Below are 21295 nucleotides of genomic sequence, written 5' to 3' on the forward strand. Positions count from 1 at the left end.
CATGATACCCAATAGTAAGGAAAAAAAAAAACCTAATTCGATCGAATGACACACATGAAAACAATCAAATAAATCGAGCCATACACACGTATTAGGAGATTCACCTAGCTTTATATCACTCATTTCTTACACCTCTTTCGTCACAAACAATAAATTCATTCTTCAAAATGTTATTAATCAATTTAACCTGACTTATAACAAATTTAGTCAATAATCCTATTCTGCTTCCATTTCAGTTCGCTTCTTTGGCAGTGCTTCTTGCGTCTCTATGCTTGTATTCAATAATCTCAATAAGAAGAAAAAAGAGTATGCAAAAAGAGAGCACCGAGGGAAAATCTGTTCCTCCGTTTGGTGCCATCTAACAAATTATAGCTCTATTTTACAGACAAGATATCAATCAACATTTTAGATTTCAAAATTTGAAATGAAAGACTTGGTAATAACATAAAGGCTCGATAATAACATACTAGTTCAAAATAAATTCATTTTACATTAAATTGGAGCATGTGGTGCCGGCTTGGAATAGATAAAAGATAAATAACCATGAGCATTTATTTATATGTACCTCACATTTCCAACTTCATTAAGAATATGAAAATTTTAAAGAAAATTAAAGTATAAAATCACATCCACAATTACTAGCTTGGTCTTTTCTCAACGGCTTTCACACATCTCTAATTCCGTTTCAACTCCAATATTTATCTTTTAAATGATTTATCAGATTCCATTTTCAATAACCATGAAAACCGAACCTATGCTTATATTTTTGATTGAATGCAATATACAAGTACACAGATTCTAGTAGTCCAATTGATAAATTAACCTACACGTTACTCGTGAGTGGATCAAGCCAACAAGTTCCACTTGAATAGGATGAGTTCCAAAAGAAGACAAGGCGAGGTCTAAAAGTATCTGCAACTGCTCCCAGTCAATTAATTACCAATTAATTATAGATTTCATGTTGATTTTTTCTTGCGTGGTAACATATTCATGTTCATACTTGTTTGTAGAGAGAAGTTCATTGATCCTTTTATGTAGCGGAAAGGCATCTTTCATTCCAACTTTTGCCCTCAGATTGCCATGCATCTTTGACTCCCTTTTTACTTTTAATTTGTGTCCATGAAGTTTTCTATGTGTCGTGAATTCATAATTCAAAAGCCTTTTGGACATTACCTCTAAATATCACCGCTTCCTTCTTGAAGTAAGCCCAGACACTTCATTCTCTTCTTTTTTATGCTTTCTCCGAAATTATCTTTTTCTTTTTTTAAATATTTCGCATACTTCTTTTTTCATTGGTCTACTGATTTTTCAAGAGCTGAATAATATGCCAACAAAATTTTAATAAAAGAAATGACAGTGTACAAGTATTTCATATATCATTAGTAACTTGATTTTAACCTGTCATGCTCATTGGATGTCATTTAAGAAATTATAGCTCTATTTTGTAGACAATATATCAATCGATAATTTAAATAAAATTAAATTGGTGTCTACCTCACATTTACAACTTCATTAAGAATATAGCAATTTTAAATAAGATGAAAATATGAAATCACCGAATTTGAACCAAAACATAAAAGCACAAGACCCGAAAGGAGTAGGGAAGCAAGGGAGGAGAATTGTTTATTAGAAGGAAGGGGGGGGGGAAGGGAGAACAAAGAGGTCTAAGATTGATTGAAGTTAAGCAGGAGGGAGAGTACCTTGTCCCGAGCCAGTGGAACAAAGGGAACGTAGACTTGTTCAGGGAACGAGTTTTTTGGAGAACAAAGGCAATTCTTTTTTTTTTTTTTGTTCGGAAAAAAAATCAAGTATAAGTTTCGTCAAGCGGTCCTTAAATACCACAAAAATTCAGAGACTTTGGACATTCTTTTTATTTATTTTCCATTGGTTTTGTGAGCGGTCATGTTTTTAAAGATATAGCTGGGGATTTTTTTCGTGTCATGTTGAGTTAGGATATAACATGAATATGACAAAAGCTGAACAAGATGTGTTTAGTAAACGCGTTGAACTGCCACGATATGAACACGACTCTTTTAATAAAGCGGGTCAGATGACACGACACAACAAATGCGAATATTAAACGTTTCACCATATGAAATGTCAACATGACACCGTCTGATATGCTAATTTGTATACATGCAAAAAGATGCAACATATTGCATTACATCTAAAGCAAAGAGCAAAATTGCTTCCCGCAGTATTCGAACTACAAGTGGGACGCAGCTTTTTGTATTAATATTAATCTTATTTCAGAGCCATAAATTTTTATCCCACAAAAGGCCCAATTTTGAGCATACTAAAGCCATAAATTTAAAAATTTAAAAATGAAGAATGAAAAAACAGGCAGACCATGAGAGGGAAGGCTAAAATTCCTTGAAATATGTTCGTATACATGTTGGGTGGAAATGATGTAAATGGAACTTAATTTCATTGATAGACTTGATTATCCTTCATTTATTCATCCTTAAAAAAGGAAGCAAGGCCAATTTTGGAAGAAAAGTGCAACTTTTACATTTCCTAATTTCTATGCACTTCTAGAAAGGGAAAAAGAAAATGTGGGCCCAAAAGGAAGTAGTTGTCTTTCATTTAGAATCATTTTCATCGACTTCCTTCATAATTTAAGCAACTGGGCAATTGAAAATTTTTCCACGATTAATATTTTAGCTTTAGTTAATTTTACATATGAGTGATGCCGAAAACTTGAACCCTGCAAAATTAAAAGGCAATTAGGAAAGTGCACACATCTAGAGGATGAGGTTTATTGGGCAACAATTACATGACACTACATTAGTTTGGCCAATGGAAATGGGATTAGACAGAGAAGGGGTTGTGATAATGAGGTTGGGGACACAGTCAGGGTTGTTTATTATTAGGCCAAAAATAATAAGAGTAAGGTTGAAGATTATGATAAGGATTAGGCATCATGTGAGCTTATGTTTAAGGGAAGATGCTTCCATAGCGTTTCCTACATAGTTTCAGTATCTTAGGTGCGAATCGAAAGAATCAGTCTTAGAATATCATAGACGTGCATGAAGTTATGTAGTTGTTCAATTTTTTACACTTCAATCTGTTTTCATATGTGTTTTAATATCTATATGTGTTTCAACTATGTGTTTCTAAACAAGTAAATGATGTGGGCTTTTCGGGGGCCTCTTTAGGGCCACCTAATCTTCCACAGTGAAACGACGTCAGCTTACTTAACTGAGGGCCGTGTCATCAAAATCTCTTTCTCAAGAATACGAACCTCCTTCAGCATTGCCTCGGGGAGAAATTAACGTCCACGTTATTTGGAGTGGACCAAGCCAGCAAGCATTTGCAGAAAAGCATCCTAAAAGTGTCTTTTGTTGTTCATCAATCCTTTTAAGCAGCAGAAAAAGCATCTTTCATTTCAACTTCCCCTCTCAGATCACCATGGACAGAGGGCAAAGTCAGAGAAAGCGAAAGAGAGTAGAGGAAGAGAGCACCGAGGGAGCATCCACTTCTTCGTTCATCTCTCTGGTACCCACAACACAAGGTGGTGATCAATATGACGTATTCTTGAGCTTTAGAGGCTCAGATACTCGAAAGAAATTCACCAATCACCTCTACCATAGATTGGTCAACGCAGGGATTGTACCTGTTTCCGTGTTCAACGACGATAACAGCATCCCAATTAGTGAGGAATTTGGTTCACAGATTCTTAGTGCCATCTCACGATCTAAGATTTCGATCCCCATCATCTCCAAAAATTATGCTACGAGCAAATGGTGCCTCCGTGAGCTTATTCATATGATAGATTGTAAGAATAGCATGTCACACATAGTGTTGCCAATTTTTTACGAAGTGAAGCCATCGGATGTGCGGTATCTAAAAGGGAGTTTTGGGGATGCCTTCCGTTCAAGTCAAAAGCATCTTAATGAGAAGGATATCCTGGAAGGGCAGCGGGCACTTAATGAAGTCAGTTTCTTACATGGATGGGAATCTGAGAAATTTGCCAACGGGTACTTCATATAACTTTTCTTTTTTTGATAAGTTTTCTTCTTCTTGCAGAACCGATGAGATGCAAATGAATTAATTCACTGCAGCTCTGAACAGATCCCCAAAATGTCCCAATAAACAACCATAATGCCTCGAAGACAACAAACACCATTACTCCCCAAGATGTCTCTGAAAACCAAATCAACGACAACTAAAACCAAAGCTTCCCATAGTGCCCAATAATTTTATATTTTCCTCTGGTATAGAGCAAAAAAAACATAGAAACGACAATACCTATAGCTAATAGTATCAATCACTAAACAATAGGCGTACAAAGGACTCCAATGCACGGTCTTCTGAAGCTTGATCACCACTGGATAAAATTGACCTCCTATAGCCAACAAGGATTAGCTAAGTTGACAAGGATCAAATGCTTCGCAAAGACTATGTCTAGGTTCATAATCTCTCATTGTTTTTGTTGTTTGACAGGCATGAAGGAGAATTAATTGAGCGTGTGGTTGAAACTATTATAAGCAAGTTACAGGAAGATTTTCAGTTGGATGTGCCTCAACAACTAGTTGGACTTGATGGTCCTATGAAGGAAATTATGAATTGGATAGGCAAGTCCTTCCATGAATGCTCGAATGATTGGAATTTATGGCATGGGCGGGATAGGCAAGACAACTCTTGCCAAGTGCATCTACAATCAACTCTTGAATAAATTTGTGCACTCCAGCTTCCTTCCAGATGTTCGAGAAACTATTAGACAAAAGGGGATTACATATCTACAGAGTCAACTAATATCGGATATACTACAAAGCAAAAATGAAGTGTCTAGAATTGATGATGGAATTAATATAATCAAATCTAGATTTAGAGGAAAAAAGGTTCTCATTCTTCTAGATGATATAGATGATAAGAATCATCTTGATGCGTTGGCTAAGAAACGTGATTGGTTTATGGCAGGAAGTTTGATCATTGTTACCACTAGGAATGAAGCCATTCTTGATCAATCTGAATTTGAGGTAGACTACAAGTATAAATTGAATGAATTGGATATGATGCATGCTTTGCTTTTGTTTAACAAACATGCATTTCGTAAGGACCATTCTCCAAGGGACTTTGAAGGTATATCTGGTGATATTATATCCACCATGGGTGGGCTTCCCTTAGCTCTTCAAGTTGTAGGTTCTTACTTGTATAAAAAAATGAATCGAAAAGTATGGGAAGATGTGTGGAAGCAATTAAAAAACCAACCACATAGAGATGTCCAAAAAATATTGCAAATAAGTTATGATGCATTAGAAGATGGACATAAGCAGATTTTTCTCGACATTGCTTGTTTCTTTATTGGCAAAACGAGCAACTATGATAGGTACATGTGGGAGGACTATGCCATGTACATGTGGGAGGACCGTGGGTTTTATCCAAGTCAAGGTATTGAAGAGTTGAAGTTGAGGTGCTTAATTAAAATTGGAGATCGTGGTGAGTTCATGGTGCATGATCAACTGAGAGATCTTGGAAGGAGCATTTTTTGCCAAGGACAATCGCTTGAGAAACATAGTGGACCATGGGACGATGACTATGAGGGAGTCCCAAGAGTACTAAGACATCTAGAGGTAAAATATGGCACTCTTTTCTTTTTCTCTCCCTCTTATTTTAATCAATTTAATATGATCTATTCTAATATTTCATTGAGCGGGAAATGATGCTCTTACTTTCTAGGAAAAAAATATATTTAAACATCCATTTATGTCCATCGTAGATTAACCGTGACACTAAATAAATCGCAAGTATCTCAAGGATGAAAAAGTAATATCATTGATTCAATTTCATTGTTATGAATTACATATGTAAAATTTTAATTGACAATCAATTTAAGATCCTTTAACTACAATTTTAGACTATAAATCTCATTTACTTAAAGCATGCAATTGTCATATCTAGTTGAAAATATTGATAATTAGAAGGACTATAAGAATGAATGAAGATGAAGTATAAACATCATAGATCAAATAAATGAAGATTTCTGGTTAAAAAAAAAGGAGTAGTGCCAATTACAATAACTGATAATTAATTCAAAACAATAAGATTAGAAAAAATTTCACACTTCTGACATGTGCTTACTTTCTAGTATGGCCAAATGTATTGGGGGGCTCTTGTGATTCAGGAATCCAATGTTTGATATTATTTTCTCCATTTTGATTTTGAAGATATCGGTCCCTCTATCAGTTATATCTATCTCTTTTCATTCTTATTTCCTCTAATAATAGATAGCAAAAATCCCCTTAAAAATATTTTTAGGAAAATCTTACTGGTTTTTAAAGTTTTATTTTTTTAGGAGAATTAGTGCATTCTCCCTCTTTCGCATATCTTCACTCCTTATAATAACAGACAGCAAATGAGACAATGAAAGACACTAGGCACACTCTTATTTGCTCATTTCATGATTAAGTTAGGCGTATGATAAAGAGTGGATTTTCTTATAACAAACATTTCTATCCTCTATAAGTTGTTTAATATTATTTATATTTTTTGGGACAATGCCTCTTTTGTGCGAGAATTCGCTACACTAACTTGACTATTTTAAAATAAAAAAAGAAAACTTGATTAATCGGAGGAAATGCCATGCTTATTATTATATCCATAACCTTGTATTCATCATATATGATTTTCAGCATGAAGCCAATTTTCTCAAATATGTTTTATCTTTTACTTAAATTATCAATGTTCATGTCATTTTATTATATATTGTCCATCTGAAAAAGCTTCACAGGCTCATGGCTGATCAATGGCGAGGAATTAACCCTAGAAATTGACCAAGAGATGTTGGGCAAACAAAGCAGCTTTATATTCTTGATATAATTTGAAATAGTTCATTCCTATGATTCCATATCACTCTTTTGTTGATCCAATAACTTCTTAACATTAGCAAAAAGAGCACACCATACGGGTGTTTGAAAAATGACAAAAAAAAAAAAAAAGAGTCAAATCTGTTTTGGATGGACAAAAATGCTGAAAGATGATAAATAGTGTAAAAAAAAAAAATAAATGATTGTACAATTCGAGAGATTTTGATTTAACTTTGAAAATGAAATACTTATGGGACTAATTTCCAATTGACTATTTCAAATATGATTATTTCTATTTTGTTATATCTTATTTCTTTAGTTCATTTTGGTGAAATATATGCAAATTGTGTGGAAACTTTTGATGAAAGTTTGAGGTTTGAAATCCCCTTTCCATACAGTAGATTTTTTAATGTAATATATCGTGTAGATCGATGTACAAGTGAAAATTATGAAGGATAGTGTGGGATGATGATTACAACAATTTAGCAACTTTTCCAACGAACAAACTTAAGAGAAATTATACCCATTGCATGTCTATGGTTAATTTAAAGCAGAGATAATGACAAACGTGTCAAACCATTAAAGTGAATTTCTGACTAATCGAACTTTTGGGGGAAAATATAGGTATTATTATAAAAGTCAATCAAAGCCATAAGGGAATTGGCCATTTCACCGATCTGATCAACTAATTAAATGATCTGTTTTAAGTAGGAAAGTTAAACAAGTATGTTTTTTGATTTATAAGATGCAAAAAGAAACAATGTCATTCTTATGGAAACGGACATATGATGATTAAACAATGTCACCATGGCACTTTTTAGTTAATCGGTTCATTTTTAGTTATTCTGAAAGCGACTTTTTTTTTCAATCCTGGTCAAAATTGCTAACCAATGTCACCATGTCACTTTTTAAACAAACTTTACCAAAAAAAAAAAAAAAAACGTTTCAATTTTCAAAGAAAAATCACGCAAATAGTTAAGACGTTAAAGATATTGAGATATCTTTTAGAGATATTTAGGACATTTCTTTTGATTTTCTATATCTATTTTGATTATGTATATCAGATTTGATTTCTTTTGATTTCCCTCCATGTAATCCTTTCTATATATCAAAATATATTGAAAATTCCCCTTTTTTTTTTTCTCTTCCACATTATTACATTTAACTAATGAAATGAAAATAGGGTGCTTCCTTAGCCACTTACAGGTGGCCCACGGGCATCCTTTAACAAATTCTTTTAGAAATTATAGTCATTGAAAATTTACAAGTAAACATTTGTATTTTGTAAAATGGTTTCATGTATTTTTCTTAAATAAAAGTGAAACTCCATGTGCTGCAAAATTTGAAAAAAAAAAAAAAGGGAAAAAGATAAAACATTAAGGTGCATTTGCCTTAGTTGTTTTAAAGCAATGACTATTTTTTTTCTTTATCTTTGCATCATTTGTTTAATTTTCAAAAGGTCGGCAAAAATAAAAATAAATGTGAGTTCACGTGTCCATATTTTTATACGGAAAGGATGGGAAGGTTACAGATCGTGCAAAGTCCAAGATTTCAAAAAAAAAACTAAAAATTTAAAAAAAGTGAAAAAACTTGAACGACATTTTGAGGGCACCTGCAAGCGGTTCTTCTTCTACGACATTTTGAGGGCAGTTGCAAGCGGAACTTCCAACGACGAGCTCTTTTATGAAGTGAGCTGGCTCGAGTGGGAAGTCTTTGGAAGCAATTCGCATCTTCCGCCGTTGAATTTGCATTTACCGAAATTATCGGTGCTGATGTTATGGGGCATCGGCTTCACACAGGATTGGAAAGAATGGAATTCATTCATGGTAAGATTGGGAAAAGGAGACATTCTCTTTGCGATTTTAGGGTTTTTTTTTTTTTCAACCGATCAACTCCTCCTTTGATGGCTTATTCTCCTTTTGTATCAGGCGTCAAAGCGGCTCAAAATTCTCGTGCTTAAATGTTGTCCTAATTTAAGAAGTACTCCTGATCTGTCGGTTTTCACACAGTTGAAGATTCTCAGTTTGGCCGGATGTGAGGAATTGGAGCATCTCCACCCTTCTATTGGCAAACTCACAAGCCTCGTTTCCTTAGATTTGAGTCAATGTGGGCGTCTCAAGGAGCTACCAGAGGAGGTGGGCGAATTAAAAGATTTAGAAGAACTTATTTTTGATGGTTCTGGTATTACAGAGATTCCTACGTCTATTTGTTCTCTGAGGAAGCTGAAGAAACTGAGTTTCTACAGTTTATGGGGTTCTGGGTCACTGAGAGAAATTTCTAGCTCAATTGGGGATTTACAGAATTTGCAACATCTTGACTTGGAAGGTTCTGCGATCGAAAAACTTCCGAGTGAAATCGGTGACTTGCCTTCCCTCCAGACTCTCAATATCGCTGAGACGCCGATATCTGACTTGCCAGAAAGCATCCGTAATCTTTCTTCTCTCCAATCCCTTCAACTATATTACTGTGACAAGCTCTGCTCGTTGCCAAAGCTTCCTTTGGGCTTAACGAATCTAGTGGTCCGTTGTCAGAGTCCCACATTGCCACAGCTTTCTAGCCTAATCCACCTAAAACATCTCTGTCTTGACCATTGCCATCTACTTGAAGACATCCCTGAGCTTTCCTCAAGACTCTTGACACTCACTATTCACGAGTGTGATAAGCTGATATTGCTTAAGCTTGACCGACTCGAGTACTTGGAACACTTTTATATGAGAGATTGCAATTCCATTGAGAGATTGGACCTTTCATGTTTAAATCATCTGAAAAAATTATGGGTTGTAAATTGCAATAACCTAGTCGAAATTCAAGGCCCTGACCGGGCAAAGTTCTTGGAACCGTTGGATTTTATGGGATGCAAATCAATGGAGACTTGGCCAGATTTGAATGGATGTGAGAGGTTACAGTATGTAAGAGTTACAAATTGCAAGAAACTTACTCAGCTTCGAGGATTTGAAAAGTTGGATATAATTACATTGATAATTGATTACTGCGACTTATTGGAAAGAACGGGCCTCTTATGAACAACAGGTCTTTTGACTTATGAAGTGATGCTTCCTCAACAAAGGTAAATAAACAGCGACAATCATTTTTCTTCTGAGATTCATGACCTACTTTTCATCGCCATCTTCTTTTGACAAGAAGTTTTCCATGACAGGGTTCTATACTTTCTTAAATTGCTAGACCTACATAATTGATGGAGTTGGGGAGTTGGTCATAGAAGCTGACATGATGCTTCAGCCAAGATCAAAATGTAGACCCAAATGTCAATAGAAGACATTTGGTCATCTAGTAAGACTCTTCATCCTTTAAACGGCCAGGGTGAGCAAATAGACTAATACTTTTCTTGAAGCTCTATTTTTGAGAATGATTTGCTCCACATGGTGTATCTAGTTAATTGATTTCGGAAATTCTGGATTTGCCTGCATATATTGCTATTTTGGTTATGTTATGGCAATGTTTTTTATTTATCCATCCATTGGCAGCTTTTTTAGATTGCAAACAGATGAGTGGCTTGTGAGGCAAGGATGAAAACATTAAACATACGTAAACAAGAATTCCTTGGTGATTTCCAGTTCCCCTCTCGGTGAACTGGGATTTGAAGTTTTCACCTAGAGGCCAATGATCTTCCGTTACTCAATATTGTCAACTACGCCCAGAATTTCCCGATGTCCAAAAGTTCATAATTTCTTTCTAAAAGTCCTTGGTCATTTTGAGTTCCTTCGTGTCAAACTTGACTAATGGCAGATGTCCTGTTTGGGACAAACACCTTTCAGTTTTTCATGATGAACGAAAACCCGGTCAAGTTTCTTAATGTTCCCTTGATGTTCCTCTCGAACCTCCTAGAAGAGCATCAAGTCCCAGTAAGTATGATGAAATGAGATAAAATTAAATATAAGGTTGAAGTGTTTTTGTTCAGTGATTAAAAAAAAATGTTAAAAGTAGTTTTGACTAGTCTCTCATGTATAAATGTGGACCAGCTTAACATTACCAGTAGTCAAACTGTTGTTTCGAAAGATTATTAAGCAAGGTAAATGGGTGCTGCCTCTATGACAAGTTTGGTTGTTCTATGTAATGATCTAGGTTACTTTGGGACTTAAATTCAATTAACTGTATAGATGACCTTTTGCATTAATAGACAATTTTTTGCCCATCTGTGAAACAAGCTGGGACGAGGAGCCCAAGAATTTGCTAATTAGTTTGCATCCTGTTTGATCCTATTGTTGTCATGGGATTGCTTTATCACATGACTGATTTGGGTGTGGCTAACTTGGTTGAGGAACTTCAAATTCCATACTGAGACGGATCAAAATAAAGAGAAGGGATTTTGTAGATGAAGCATCAGCAACAGCTGAGGACCATCTTGCATGCCAACCCTGGAGATGCTCTAGGGCTAACTGGAGTGTCCCAAGGAAGTTTTGATCCTTCTAAATTTTCAGACACTTGACTTGATCTCAATGTCACATTCCTGAGTGATTGTAAATGTATCTATTTACAGTTAAATATGCATTCAGTATGCTCATTCAGTTCTAGCTCTCTTTTAATCAAATGCTAAGCTGCTGATTTTTTTAACGTTACCCTGATGCAGAGTTGTTCGATGCTGATGCATTCTAATGATATCACTTTAGAATTGATGAGGCTCTGCAGAGGGAGGTATGCATTGCTAGGCTCCTCCATTTCTATCAGTTTATTTGTGTGATGATATCCTTTGAATGTGATCATATAGATTTTTGATTTGATAAGCTCAGTTCTCACGTGTACAACATTGAATTTGTGAAGTTGAAATTAACCTCCTCGCAAACTATCCCATATTGCTGATACATCTTTCTATCTTGTAGTTTAGGCAATTCACCTTTTCAGCATGATTTTTTTAACTTCAATTCTGTTCCTAAACACATAGGGAAAGTGTTGCTAATTGCTTACTTCTTTTAAGCCTGTTGGTTTCTTTTTCATTGGCTAGCTAATGAAGTCTATGTTCATTGTGGTCCAACTTCGGTTGGTGTCAATGTTTATGCATTTGTACCTTATATCTCATGGGGTAAATTCTGATGCTACAATCTTGGATATCTTCATTTATTGATAATTAGTCACTGCTATCTTCCTTGTGCAGATTAAAGCTGCAGTTGATGAAACTCGGAGAAAGTCCCCAAACACCATGAGTTGGAGATATGGGCAAGAATGAGCTACGTCAGTATGGAAAGGCATTACGAAGTTCTTTGCTGTTGGCGTTTATCATTTGCTCCGTGTTGTTAATACTCTTCAAAGGATTCTTAATATAATGCGACCTCTTCTCCTGTGGTGTATTAGTCCTTTGCAAGCTTTGAAATTGTGCTATTCTCTAGCAAAAGCACATGGCAAATCTCTAGGAGGAAGACCCCATGTGCAGGTAGTTCTGTATGTGAAGTCAAGTATAATATGTGATTTGTTAACAAGATTACCATTTAGATTTCCACTTCAAGCTACAGTTTTGTGACTGGGAGAGACTTTTCGTGGAAAAAGCAAATGCAGTGGAATCAGCAAATAATCTGTCAATTGCAGCCAAGAGTTTCAATGAAAAGGTTTCCAAGAAGACTGTAGTATCTCATTCGGAAGAATTTTGAACACAAAATAAGGGCATTCATTAGTTTAGCATCATCCCTCTGGTCTAGTTGCATCTATAAATTCATATGTAGGCATTTTGCAATCACTTTGGTCATATAATCTCAAACTTGATTTATTTAAGCATGAATCTAAAAGTGGAAGAGTCACGGCCATGTACGTTTTCATACCTAAAACCAAGTAGAGAGACCAGTTCGTTCATGAAGAGTAGCATTACTTTTCCCCTTCGAGATTCTCTCAGGTGGACGCATGGAGCTCCCGTCGCTCGGAGTTGCTCCTCCATGGTTGTTTGTGGCGTTTCCACCACTAAAACTCTCTCTCTCTCTCTCTCTCTCTCTCACTCAGTGGATTTGTTGTGGTACACTTACGTCAGTCTGATCAAGCACTGGGGTCCGGAGTAAAGTATTGAGTTTTTTTATGCAATTCTCGATCAAAGGCTTGTCTGATTCTCTAGTGTGGATAGAGTTTATGTGGGGTCTATTTCTTGAATGAGAATCGGTGCAGAAAAAAAGAGTTCTTCTGTTCTTCTTTCGAGTTCTTCTTGCTAAAAAAGGTGGCGGCATTAATTACCTTACATCATCTTGATTTGAGGTTTCTCTTTGAATGTGGTGTTAAATGGCAAAGAATTAATTGGTGGTTCGCGTGAAAATTGCTGTTTAAGTTGTCTAGACAAGGAAGGAGGCTATTGGTAGAAGCTGTAAACATAGTGTGTTTATTGCAGAGAAGAGGAGAAGAAAGCGAAGAAGATCAGATCAAAGCTGGGACAAGAGAAGGTGCATCTCAGTGTTCGGCTGGATTACCAAGTTGAAATTGGGGAGAGCATCGCAATCTCAGGATCCACAAGAGAGTTGGGATCGTGGAAGAAGAAAATGGCAATGGACCGGACCAAGAGCGGATGGGTATGTGAGTTAAAATTGAAAGGAGGCGAATCAGTCAAATTAGAAGAACTTATATTAGATTTTGCTGATATTACTAAGATTCCTGTGTTTATTGGTTCTCTGAGGAAGCTGAAGAAATTGAGTGCCAGCTATTATGAGTCACTCACGGAAATCCCTACCTCCATTGGGGATTTATTAGTTTTAATTAATTATGTTTAGGTTGTTAGATTAGAATAAATTAGTAATTATTAGTCAATTGTGATGCGATTTAGATAAATTGATTGCGCAATTAGCAAGTAGACGTGGTCTACTATTTATTGGAAGCATCTCAGAAATTTTCCGACCCTAATCGGGCTTCAATTTGGCAATTCGGGCCTAAGTGGGATTTTTGGCATTTAAATATTATTTTTCGGAATTAAATTAATTATTTATTTATTTTACGAATATTCAACTGGGATGGTCAGTGACCGAATATTATGCTGATGACTGTGGTGAAGTCCATTTATTTAATCGGGCTTTATTTTAAGCTAAATTGAATTTCTTGTATTTAAATATTATTTTTCGAAATAAATTAATTATTTATTTATTTTCCGGAAATTCAACTTGGATGGCTAGTGGCCGAATTTTTATGCTGATGATCATGGTGCAGCCCGTTTATTTAATTGGGCTTTAATTTGAGCTAAATTGGATTTATTGAAATTAATTATTAATTTTCGAAATTAATTAATTATTTATTTATTTTTCGGAAATTAAGATTGAGATGGCTGACGACCGAAATTTCGTGACAATCGTCGTGGTGAAGTCCGTTTATTTAATGGAGCGTTATTTTGTGTTGAATTTAATTATTTGCGAAGGATGAGAACTATTCTTTAATTGGAAAATCATTGGTTATTAATTAAAAAATAACCGGGCATCGGTTGATAATGCCAAAACTATTTGAGCGGACTATGGAAAATGTGGGAGTTACGGAAAGGAAAATATTAGATTTTGGCTAAGGCCAGTCGTGTGCCCACGCACGATATTTTATTGGATATTTCTAATACGAAGAAATGAGGCCAAGACATTACTTTAATTGAGAAAGTTAAGTGCGAGGCACAATGTCATTGGGCCGTGATGGATTAATCGTGTGTTGGCTTATAGTTGAAGCAAGATGATTATTGGAAGTTGATGTGATGTGTGTTGTGTTGAGGGTAACCAATGGATCATGAGCAGGTAAAGGACTAAGTACTACACAAGTAGAAGACTTCGTGTGAGTTACCTCTAGCGCCTTATACCATTGCTTATTGTAGTTAAGGACTAAGTATTACATCACGACCTGAGTCGCATGGGAATTACCTCTAGCGCCTTGCTGCATTGTTATGCATATTGGAGGACTAAGTGCTACACGATGGAAGATCTCGTGTGAGTCACCTCTAGCGCCTTACCCTATTGCATTTTATAGTGAAGAACTAAGTACTACATGATAGCGAGATTTCGTGTGAGCTACCTCTAGCGCCTTATACTATTGTCATTTGTAGTTAAGGACTAAGTACTACACGATAGCGAGATTTCGTGTGAGCTACCTCTAGCGTCTTATATTATTGTTATTTGTGGTCAAGGACTAAGTACCGCACAATGACGAGACTTTGTGTTGGAGTCACCTCTAGCGCCTTGAGCCTATATTTGAGTGGGAATGTTGAATTGGAATGTTGAGATTAATTATCGAGTATAGATGGAATCATTGATATGATTTGATCCGTTTGTCATGGATTGATTGATTGAACTAAATTGGTCGGGGAATGGTCATCGTTGCCATGTAATCGACTAGGTCGATTGATCATTGTTTTTATATGAGGTTGTGAATTGCTTGATTGAATGGAAATGACCGTGAGTGGTCTTGTTGACATGTACTCGACTGGGTCGATTTGATCGATGCTTCGATCAGTGATGTGATTGTTTGGGTGTCTATTTGAACTGTGCTAATATGTAGGTGGAATCTAAGGCCAATGTAAGTCATCTGCTCTGTGCGTGTATAGGTAGCCTATAGTATAATGGTTTACTAATCGGGTCTTAGTAGTAGGGTAGAACTCGCTGAGACGTAGTCTCATCCCAGTTTGGGGAAAACATTTCAGGACCCCGATGAGGAGCTGAGGAGAAGGAGTTTGGGAAGGAGAAATCGGAAGTGAGATCTTAGGAGAAAGATTTTGAAAGAAGAAGATAAGGATCGGGCGTGACATATAGAATTTGCAACATCTGACCATTAGTGGTTCTACGATTGAAAAGCTTCCTAGTGCTATTGGAAGGTTAATTCCAATAGTCTGAAAGGGGCAATTCCAAGTGAAATTGTTGACTTATCTTTGCTTGAGATTCTCAATATCACTTGCGCACTGATATCTGACCTGCCAGAGAGCATTTGGAATCTTTCTTCTCTCCAATGCCTTAGCATATTGGGCTGTGACAAGATTCGGTCGCCGCTTGAGCTTCCGTGGGGCTTAACATATCTAGTGATCTCTTGTCAGAGTCCCCAAGTTGCCACAGCTTTCTAGCCTAATCCACCTAGAACTCCATCTCCAGGCGTGTCATCTACTTGAATACATCCTGGGGCTTTCCTCAAGACTCTTGACATTGTATTGAGGAGTGTGATAAGCCGATATTGCTGATGCTCGACGGATTCGAGTACTTGGAAGAGTTTTCAATAAAAAGGTGTATTTCAATTGAAAGATTGGACCTTTCACAATGAATTCATCCGAAACAATTAGGCGTTGAGCATTGTAATGACCTAGTTGAAATTCAAGGCCATGATAATTTGAAGTTCTTGGAGGGCATATTTATATATGACTGCAACTTCATTGAAAGGCTTCTCTGTCCAAAATCACAGTGTTTGAAGAAATTGGTGGCTGTGAGGTGCAAGAATCTAGTCGAAATTGGAGGTCTTGACGGTGCAAAGTTCTTAGAAGAGTTGGATTTTACAGAATGCATATCAATGGAGACTTTGCCAAATTTGACGGGATGTGAGAACTTACAATCTCTAAATGTTCAAGATTACAAGAAACTTACTCAGCTTTAGAGACTTGAAAAGTTGGATTTAATTGATGTGCATATTTCTGGTTACATTGGAAGCAATACCAAAATTATCTGGAACATGCGTCTTTTGAAATAATGGACGATCACTATGGAAATTGCAGTGATAATGATGTGAGGTATCTTATACCCATATTGTGACAGTGAGGCTAGCCATGCTTCTTCAATAGAGGTAACTAAGCAGTTAACAATCATTTTTCTTTTGAGATTCATGACCTACTTTCCACATGACAGGATTCTGTACTTTCCTAAATCGATAGTCTTACATAATTGAAGGAGAAGCATAGTTGGTCATAGAAGCTGACATTATGCTTCAGCCAAGATCAAAATGTAGACTCAATAGAAGGCATTGGTCGTCTCGTAAGATTCTTCATCCTTGGATGGCCAGCATGAGCGAATAGAATAATACTTTTCTCAAAGTTATATTGGTTTACAATGATTTGCTCCACACTGGGTATCTATTTGATTGATTTTTGAAGCCCCAAATTTGCCTGCATATATTGCTATTGGTTACGTTATAGCAATGTTTTTCATTTATCCTTCCATCAGCAGCTTTTTAGCCTGCAAACAGATTAGCGGCTTGTCAGGCAAAGATGAAAATATCAAACATAGGTAAACAAGAATTCCCTAGTGATCTATAGTTTCCCTCTCGGTAAACCCGTGATTTGAATTTTCACCTAGAGGCCGATGGTAATCTGCTGCTCAATATTGTAAACTACGCCCAGAATTTCCCTGTCCAAATTTCATATTTTCTTTGAAAAATCCTTGGCCATTTTGAGTTCCTTCGTGTCAAATTTGACTAATGGTAGATGTCCTGTTTGGGACAAATGCCTTTCGGTTTTTCATGATGAACGAAAACCCTGTCAAGTTTCTTAAAATTCCCTTGATGTTCCTCTTGAACCTTCTAAGAAGAGCATCAATCCCCAGTAAACATGATGAATTGAGCTAAAATTAAATATAAGGTTAAAGTGTTTTTGTTTGGTGAAAAAAAAATGTCAAAAGTAGTTTTGACTAGTCTGTCATATATGAATGTAGACCGCGTTAACATTACCAGTAGTCAAACTGTTGTTTTGAAAGATTAGCAAGCAAGCTAAAGTGTTGTTGCTTCTATGACAGGTTTGTTTGGTCTATATAATGATCAAGGCTTACTTTGGGACTTCAATTCAATCAGCTGTATCAATGACCTTTTGCATAATTGGACAATTTTTTGCCCGTCTGTGAAACAAGCCGAGGCGAGCAGCTCAGGATTTTGCATCCTGTTTGATCTTATTGTTGTCATGGAATTGTTTTATCACATGACTGATTTGGGTGTGGCTAACTTGACTGAGGAACTTCAAATTCCATACCTGAGAATGATAAAATTAAAGAACAGGGATTTTGCATAGCTACGGACCATCGTGGGTGCCAAACCTTAAAGATGCTCTGGGGCCGACTGGAGTGTCCCGAGGAAGTTTTGATGCTTGTGAAGATTCAAACACTTGATCCGGTCTCAACAGCACATACCTGGATGATTGTAAGAGTATTTTTTTTTAAAATTGAATATGCTTTATATATGCTCATTAGGTTCTGCATTTCTATTAATCAAATATGTAACTGCTGATTTTTTGCATGTTACCCTAATGTAGAGTTGTTTGATGCAGTTGCATTCTAATGATATCACTTCTGAACTTGATGAGGCTCTGCATGCAGAGGGAGGAATGCACTGTTAGTCGTACCATGAAAGACTAACTTGTGTGCTTATACTATACATGCTGAGGAATTTCACTTGAAAACAGAATACATGTATGCATGATGACAATCTCCTCCATTCTAATAGTTTATGGTGTGATAATATCCTTTGAATATTTAGGTTTCTGATTTGATAAGCTCAGTTCTCATGTATGCGGCATTGGATTTGTAAAGTTGAAATTGACCTACTTGCAAACTATCCCAGATTGCTGATTTTGCTAGTTGGATATTGCAAAATGCCCTAGTAAAAATTAGATCTTTCTATTCTGTAGTTTAGGCACTTCAACCCTTTTCAGCATACTTGTATTAGCATCAACTCTGTTCCTAAACACAAACAAGGGAAGTATTGCTAATTGCTTACTTCTCCAAAGTCTGTTGTTTTCTTTTTCATCGGCCAGCTAATGAAGTGTCTGTTCATCGTGGTCCAACTGATGGAAATGATGTTTACGCATACGTTCCTTATCTTTGATGGGATCAATTGTGATGCTACAGTCTTGGTTTTTTTCATTTATTGATGATTATAGTCGGTGCTATTCTTCTTGTGTAGACTCAAGCTTTTTTTCGTGAAACTCAGAGGAAGTCCCCAAACACCACGGGATGGAGATACAAGCAGGAATGAGCTATGTCATTATGGAGGCATCATGTTGGTGTTTATCATGTGCTCCATGTTGTTAGTACTATTCAAAGGATTCTGGATGTGAAGCGACCTCTTCTCATGTGGTGTATAAGGCCTTTGCAAGCTTTGACATTGTGCTATTCCTTAGCAAAGGCTGAACAAATCGCTTGCAGGAAGACTGCATGTGCAGGTGGTTCTACATGTATAAGTTGCATAAAATGAGATTTGTTAACAATATTACCAGTTAGATGTCCACTTCAAGCTACATTTTGTGACTGGGATAGATTCTTTTCGTGGAAAAAGTGAATGCCATGGAATTAGCAAATAATCTGTCAATTGCAGGCAAGAGTTTCGATGAAAATGTTTCCAAGAAAATTGGGTGACAATGGTGGAATCTTATTTGTTGAGTGGCTGAAAGCTACTCGCAAGGTACCCAGTTTGGTTCGCTGCTTGTCTACTTGAACATATACTCAATTTTTGCCAGAGCTCAAGACAAGGCCAAGGAGCTTGTTAAGCCAAGTTTTTTTTTTTTGGTCGGTGTTAAAGCCAAGTTCGGATCTATAAATACTAACACAAATGAAGTGTGGGTCGTGTTGAAATACTTGTTAAACATACTAAATATGAAATAATTTAATTTAGAGTATTGGTTGAACATTCCACGAGAAAAATCGCAAGTCGACGTATCGAGTCTGCACTTTATTTACTAAGTTCCTTAACTAGTGTCTAGGTAATTATTCCAAAAAGTAATAGCTTTGTGTTTGACTATTTATAGAATATTAGTCACAACCTTATCGGCTGAATTGATTTGATGTTGGACAACTATGAATTGACCAGATAACTAGATGAGCGTGTCAAACCAGGTGAACCGATTTGGTTTTGTTCATGAGTTTTCATATCTTCTTTGTTTCTCCTACGATTTCATGTCGGCAATTTGCTTCGAGCTTGTTTTTGAAAGTTCTATCACATTTTACATCAAGATCCTATAAATTACGGCCATTTGAACAATAACTAAGCAATTTTTGATAGGATTAAAAAAGGTTCACTTCAGGCTTTTCAGTTTTCCACATTTTTGTAACTTCAGGCTCATCGAGACGGTACTTGAAAAAAGAAAACTGTCCTCAAATCTAAATGGAACCATGGAAAGCCTTTTGTTTTATTTAGCACCGGCGCACGGCAATTTAGAATATCTAGCTTCGGCAGTATACGTTGCCACATGATGAATTGTACAAGGAAGAGGAACTGTAACGGACAAATTGAGGAAATTAGGGGGTTAAAAAACCCCCAAAATGAGGTGTAAACAACATTTGGCCAAAACAAAGTTGTAACCAACAAAATCGACCACGAAATAGATCAAAACGTCAATCCTACAAATACAACTATGCAGCTGGTTTTGCAATCAGCGTCAAATTTATTAGGAAAAGAGGAGAAATAAACAAATCAGACAATTTTACTTTGCATGGGTATGGATACGGAATCTTGTTACAAATGTATCAGAAGGTAAGAAAATTCAAAAAGAAAAAAGAAAAATCGGCAAATATAAATATATACGATCATCACATAGAAGTCGTCTCATTTTCCTTTGCTTTGAATGCTGGAGATAAATGAATGAGAACACGAGTTGGACGAATATAATACCCGAAAGATTGAACATTGTGGCACACTTCTGAATATTTGATTACCATTAGATACATATAAAGGAGAACACACATAGAACACAGCAAACCTCTCTGTTTCCTCTTTCTCATCCTTCTTCTCTCTTGATGACGATGAACACGGTATTCCGTAATTTCTACCAATTAGAATCGACGTGCGAAGGTCGAGCATTTGCGCTTCAACCATCGGAACCCCTGTTTGAAAGAAGACTTGAACTTGCCTTCGACCGTAAAGCTTGTATCTGGCCACCCTCCTCTTCCTCTTCTTCTCCGGGTCGTTCCATCACGATGCTTTTATTGCGGACTCCTTCACCTTGTCTAGTCTGTGCGGGGGCGAAGCGTGTTCGAGCGTGCGAGGCCGGGATTTGGCTACGTACATCTGGTTTTGATTAAAAGTTTGGATCGTCATGATCTCTAGACTTCGGCCAACTCTGTGGGATCGGATGCTCGGCAACCACGGGTCCATCTGCGTCCTCAATCTCTCTCGTCTCTCTCTCTCTCTCTCCCGGCCTCGACCTCTCCCCTTTCTCGGATGGGAAGGATTCTTTTTTCACAGAGAGAGAGAGAGAGAGAGAGAGAGAGAGAGAGAGAGAGGAGGGGTCTCTCTAATGTTATGACATGGAGATGACAGCAAACAGAGAGGTGGTTCTTTCTGTTGGGGATGGAAACTTCCATGTAAGAGAGATAGGCGACCAGGATTTGGACCTTCTATTTTTAACATTGGATATAAATCCATGCACTTTTTTTTTCCCCTTTCTTTCGAAAATACGATGATGCTTTTCTTTTGTTAAGTGAAGTTAGAGGTTACATGCTACTAAGGCTTCTAGATTTTTGATACTAAACCGTGATGCCGGATTCGGCTTCGGAGGCGGGAAAAATTCGTCCCTAATCGGCTACATTCATGGGGTTCATCAGGTGGTTGGAAGTTCAATTATTCAAAAATCAAAGAAAGAT

General features: G+C 36.7%; 2 protein-coding genes across 7 annotated transcripts in view; both read left to right on the top strand.

The window, feature by feature from the left end:
- Positions 1-21295, top strand: part of LOC104429400 (toll/interleukin-1 receptor-like protein) — a 74352-nt gene that overhangs the window by 3156 nt on the left and 49901 nt on the right. For 2 of the 5 annotated variants that reach the window (XM_039305639.1, XM_039305640.1), the window contains 2 exons: positions 3159-3980; positions 4447-5345. The exons of 1 other annotated variant lie outside the window; for it this stretch is intronic. In XM_039305639.1, the coding sequence (XP_039161573.1) occupies positions 3412-3980; positions 4447-4678 (801 nt within the window). In that variant the 5' untranslated portion in view covers positions 3159-3411 and the 3' untranslated portion in view covers positions 4679-5345. Of the gene's footprint in view, positions 1-3158; positions 3981-4446; positions 5346-21295 lie in introns of those variants that run through there. 2 more of the 5 variants (XR_005547858.1, XR_005547860.1) reach the window with 1 other exon arrangement.
- LOC104435235 (disease resistance protein RPV1-like) lies at positions 8553-12608 on the top strand. Of its 2 annotated transcripts, none has more exons than XM_039305628.1 (5): positions 8553-8635; positions 8738-9876; positions 9967-10130; positions 11398-11462; positions 11920-12608. In XM_039305628.1, exons 1-2 carry the CDS (start codon positions 8582-8584, stop codon positions 9830-9832), a joined length of 1149 nt encoding a protein of 382 aa, XP_039161562.1. In that variant the 5' UTR covers positions 8553-8581; the 3' UTR covers positions 9833-9876; positions 9967-10130; positions 11398-11462; positions 11920-12608. The 2 variants fall into 2 exon arrangements, with proteins under 2 accessions (XP_039161562.1, XP_039161565.1); XM_039305631.1 differs by having other exon boundaries at positions 9967-10100.

Source organism: Eucalyptus grandis, chromosome 2, assembly GCF_016545825.1.
Source record: "Eucalyptus grandis isolate ANBG69807.140 chromosome 2, ASM1654582v1, whole genome shotgun sequence".
In the NCBI taxonomy this organism is placed as follows: Eukaryota; Viridiplantae; Streptophyta; class Magnoliopsida; order Myrtales; family Myrtaceae; genus Eucalyptus; species Eucalyptus grandis.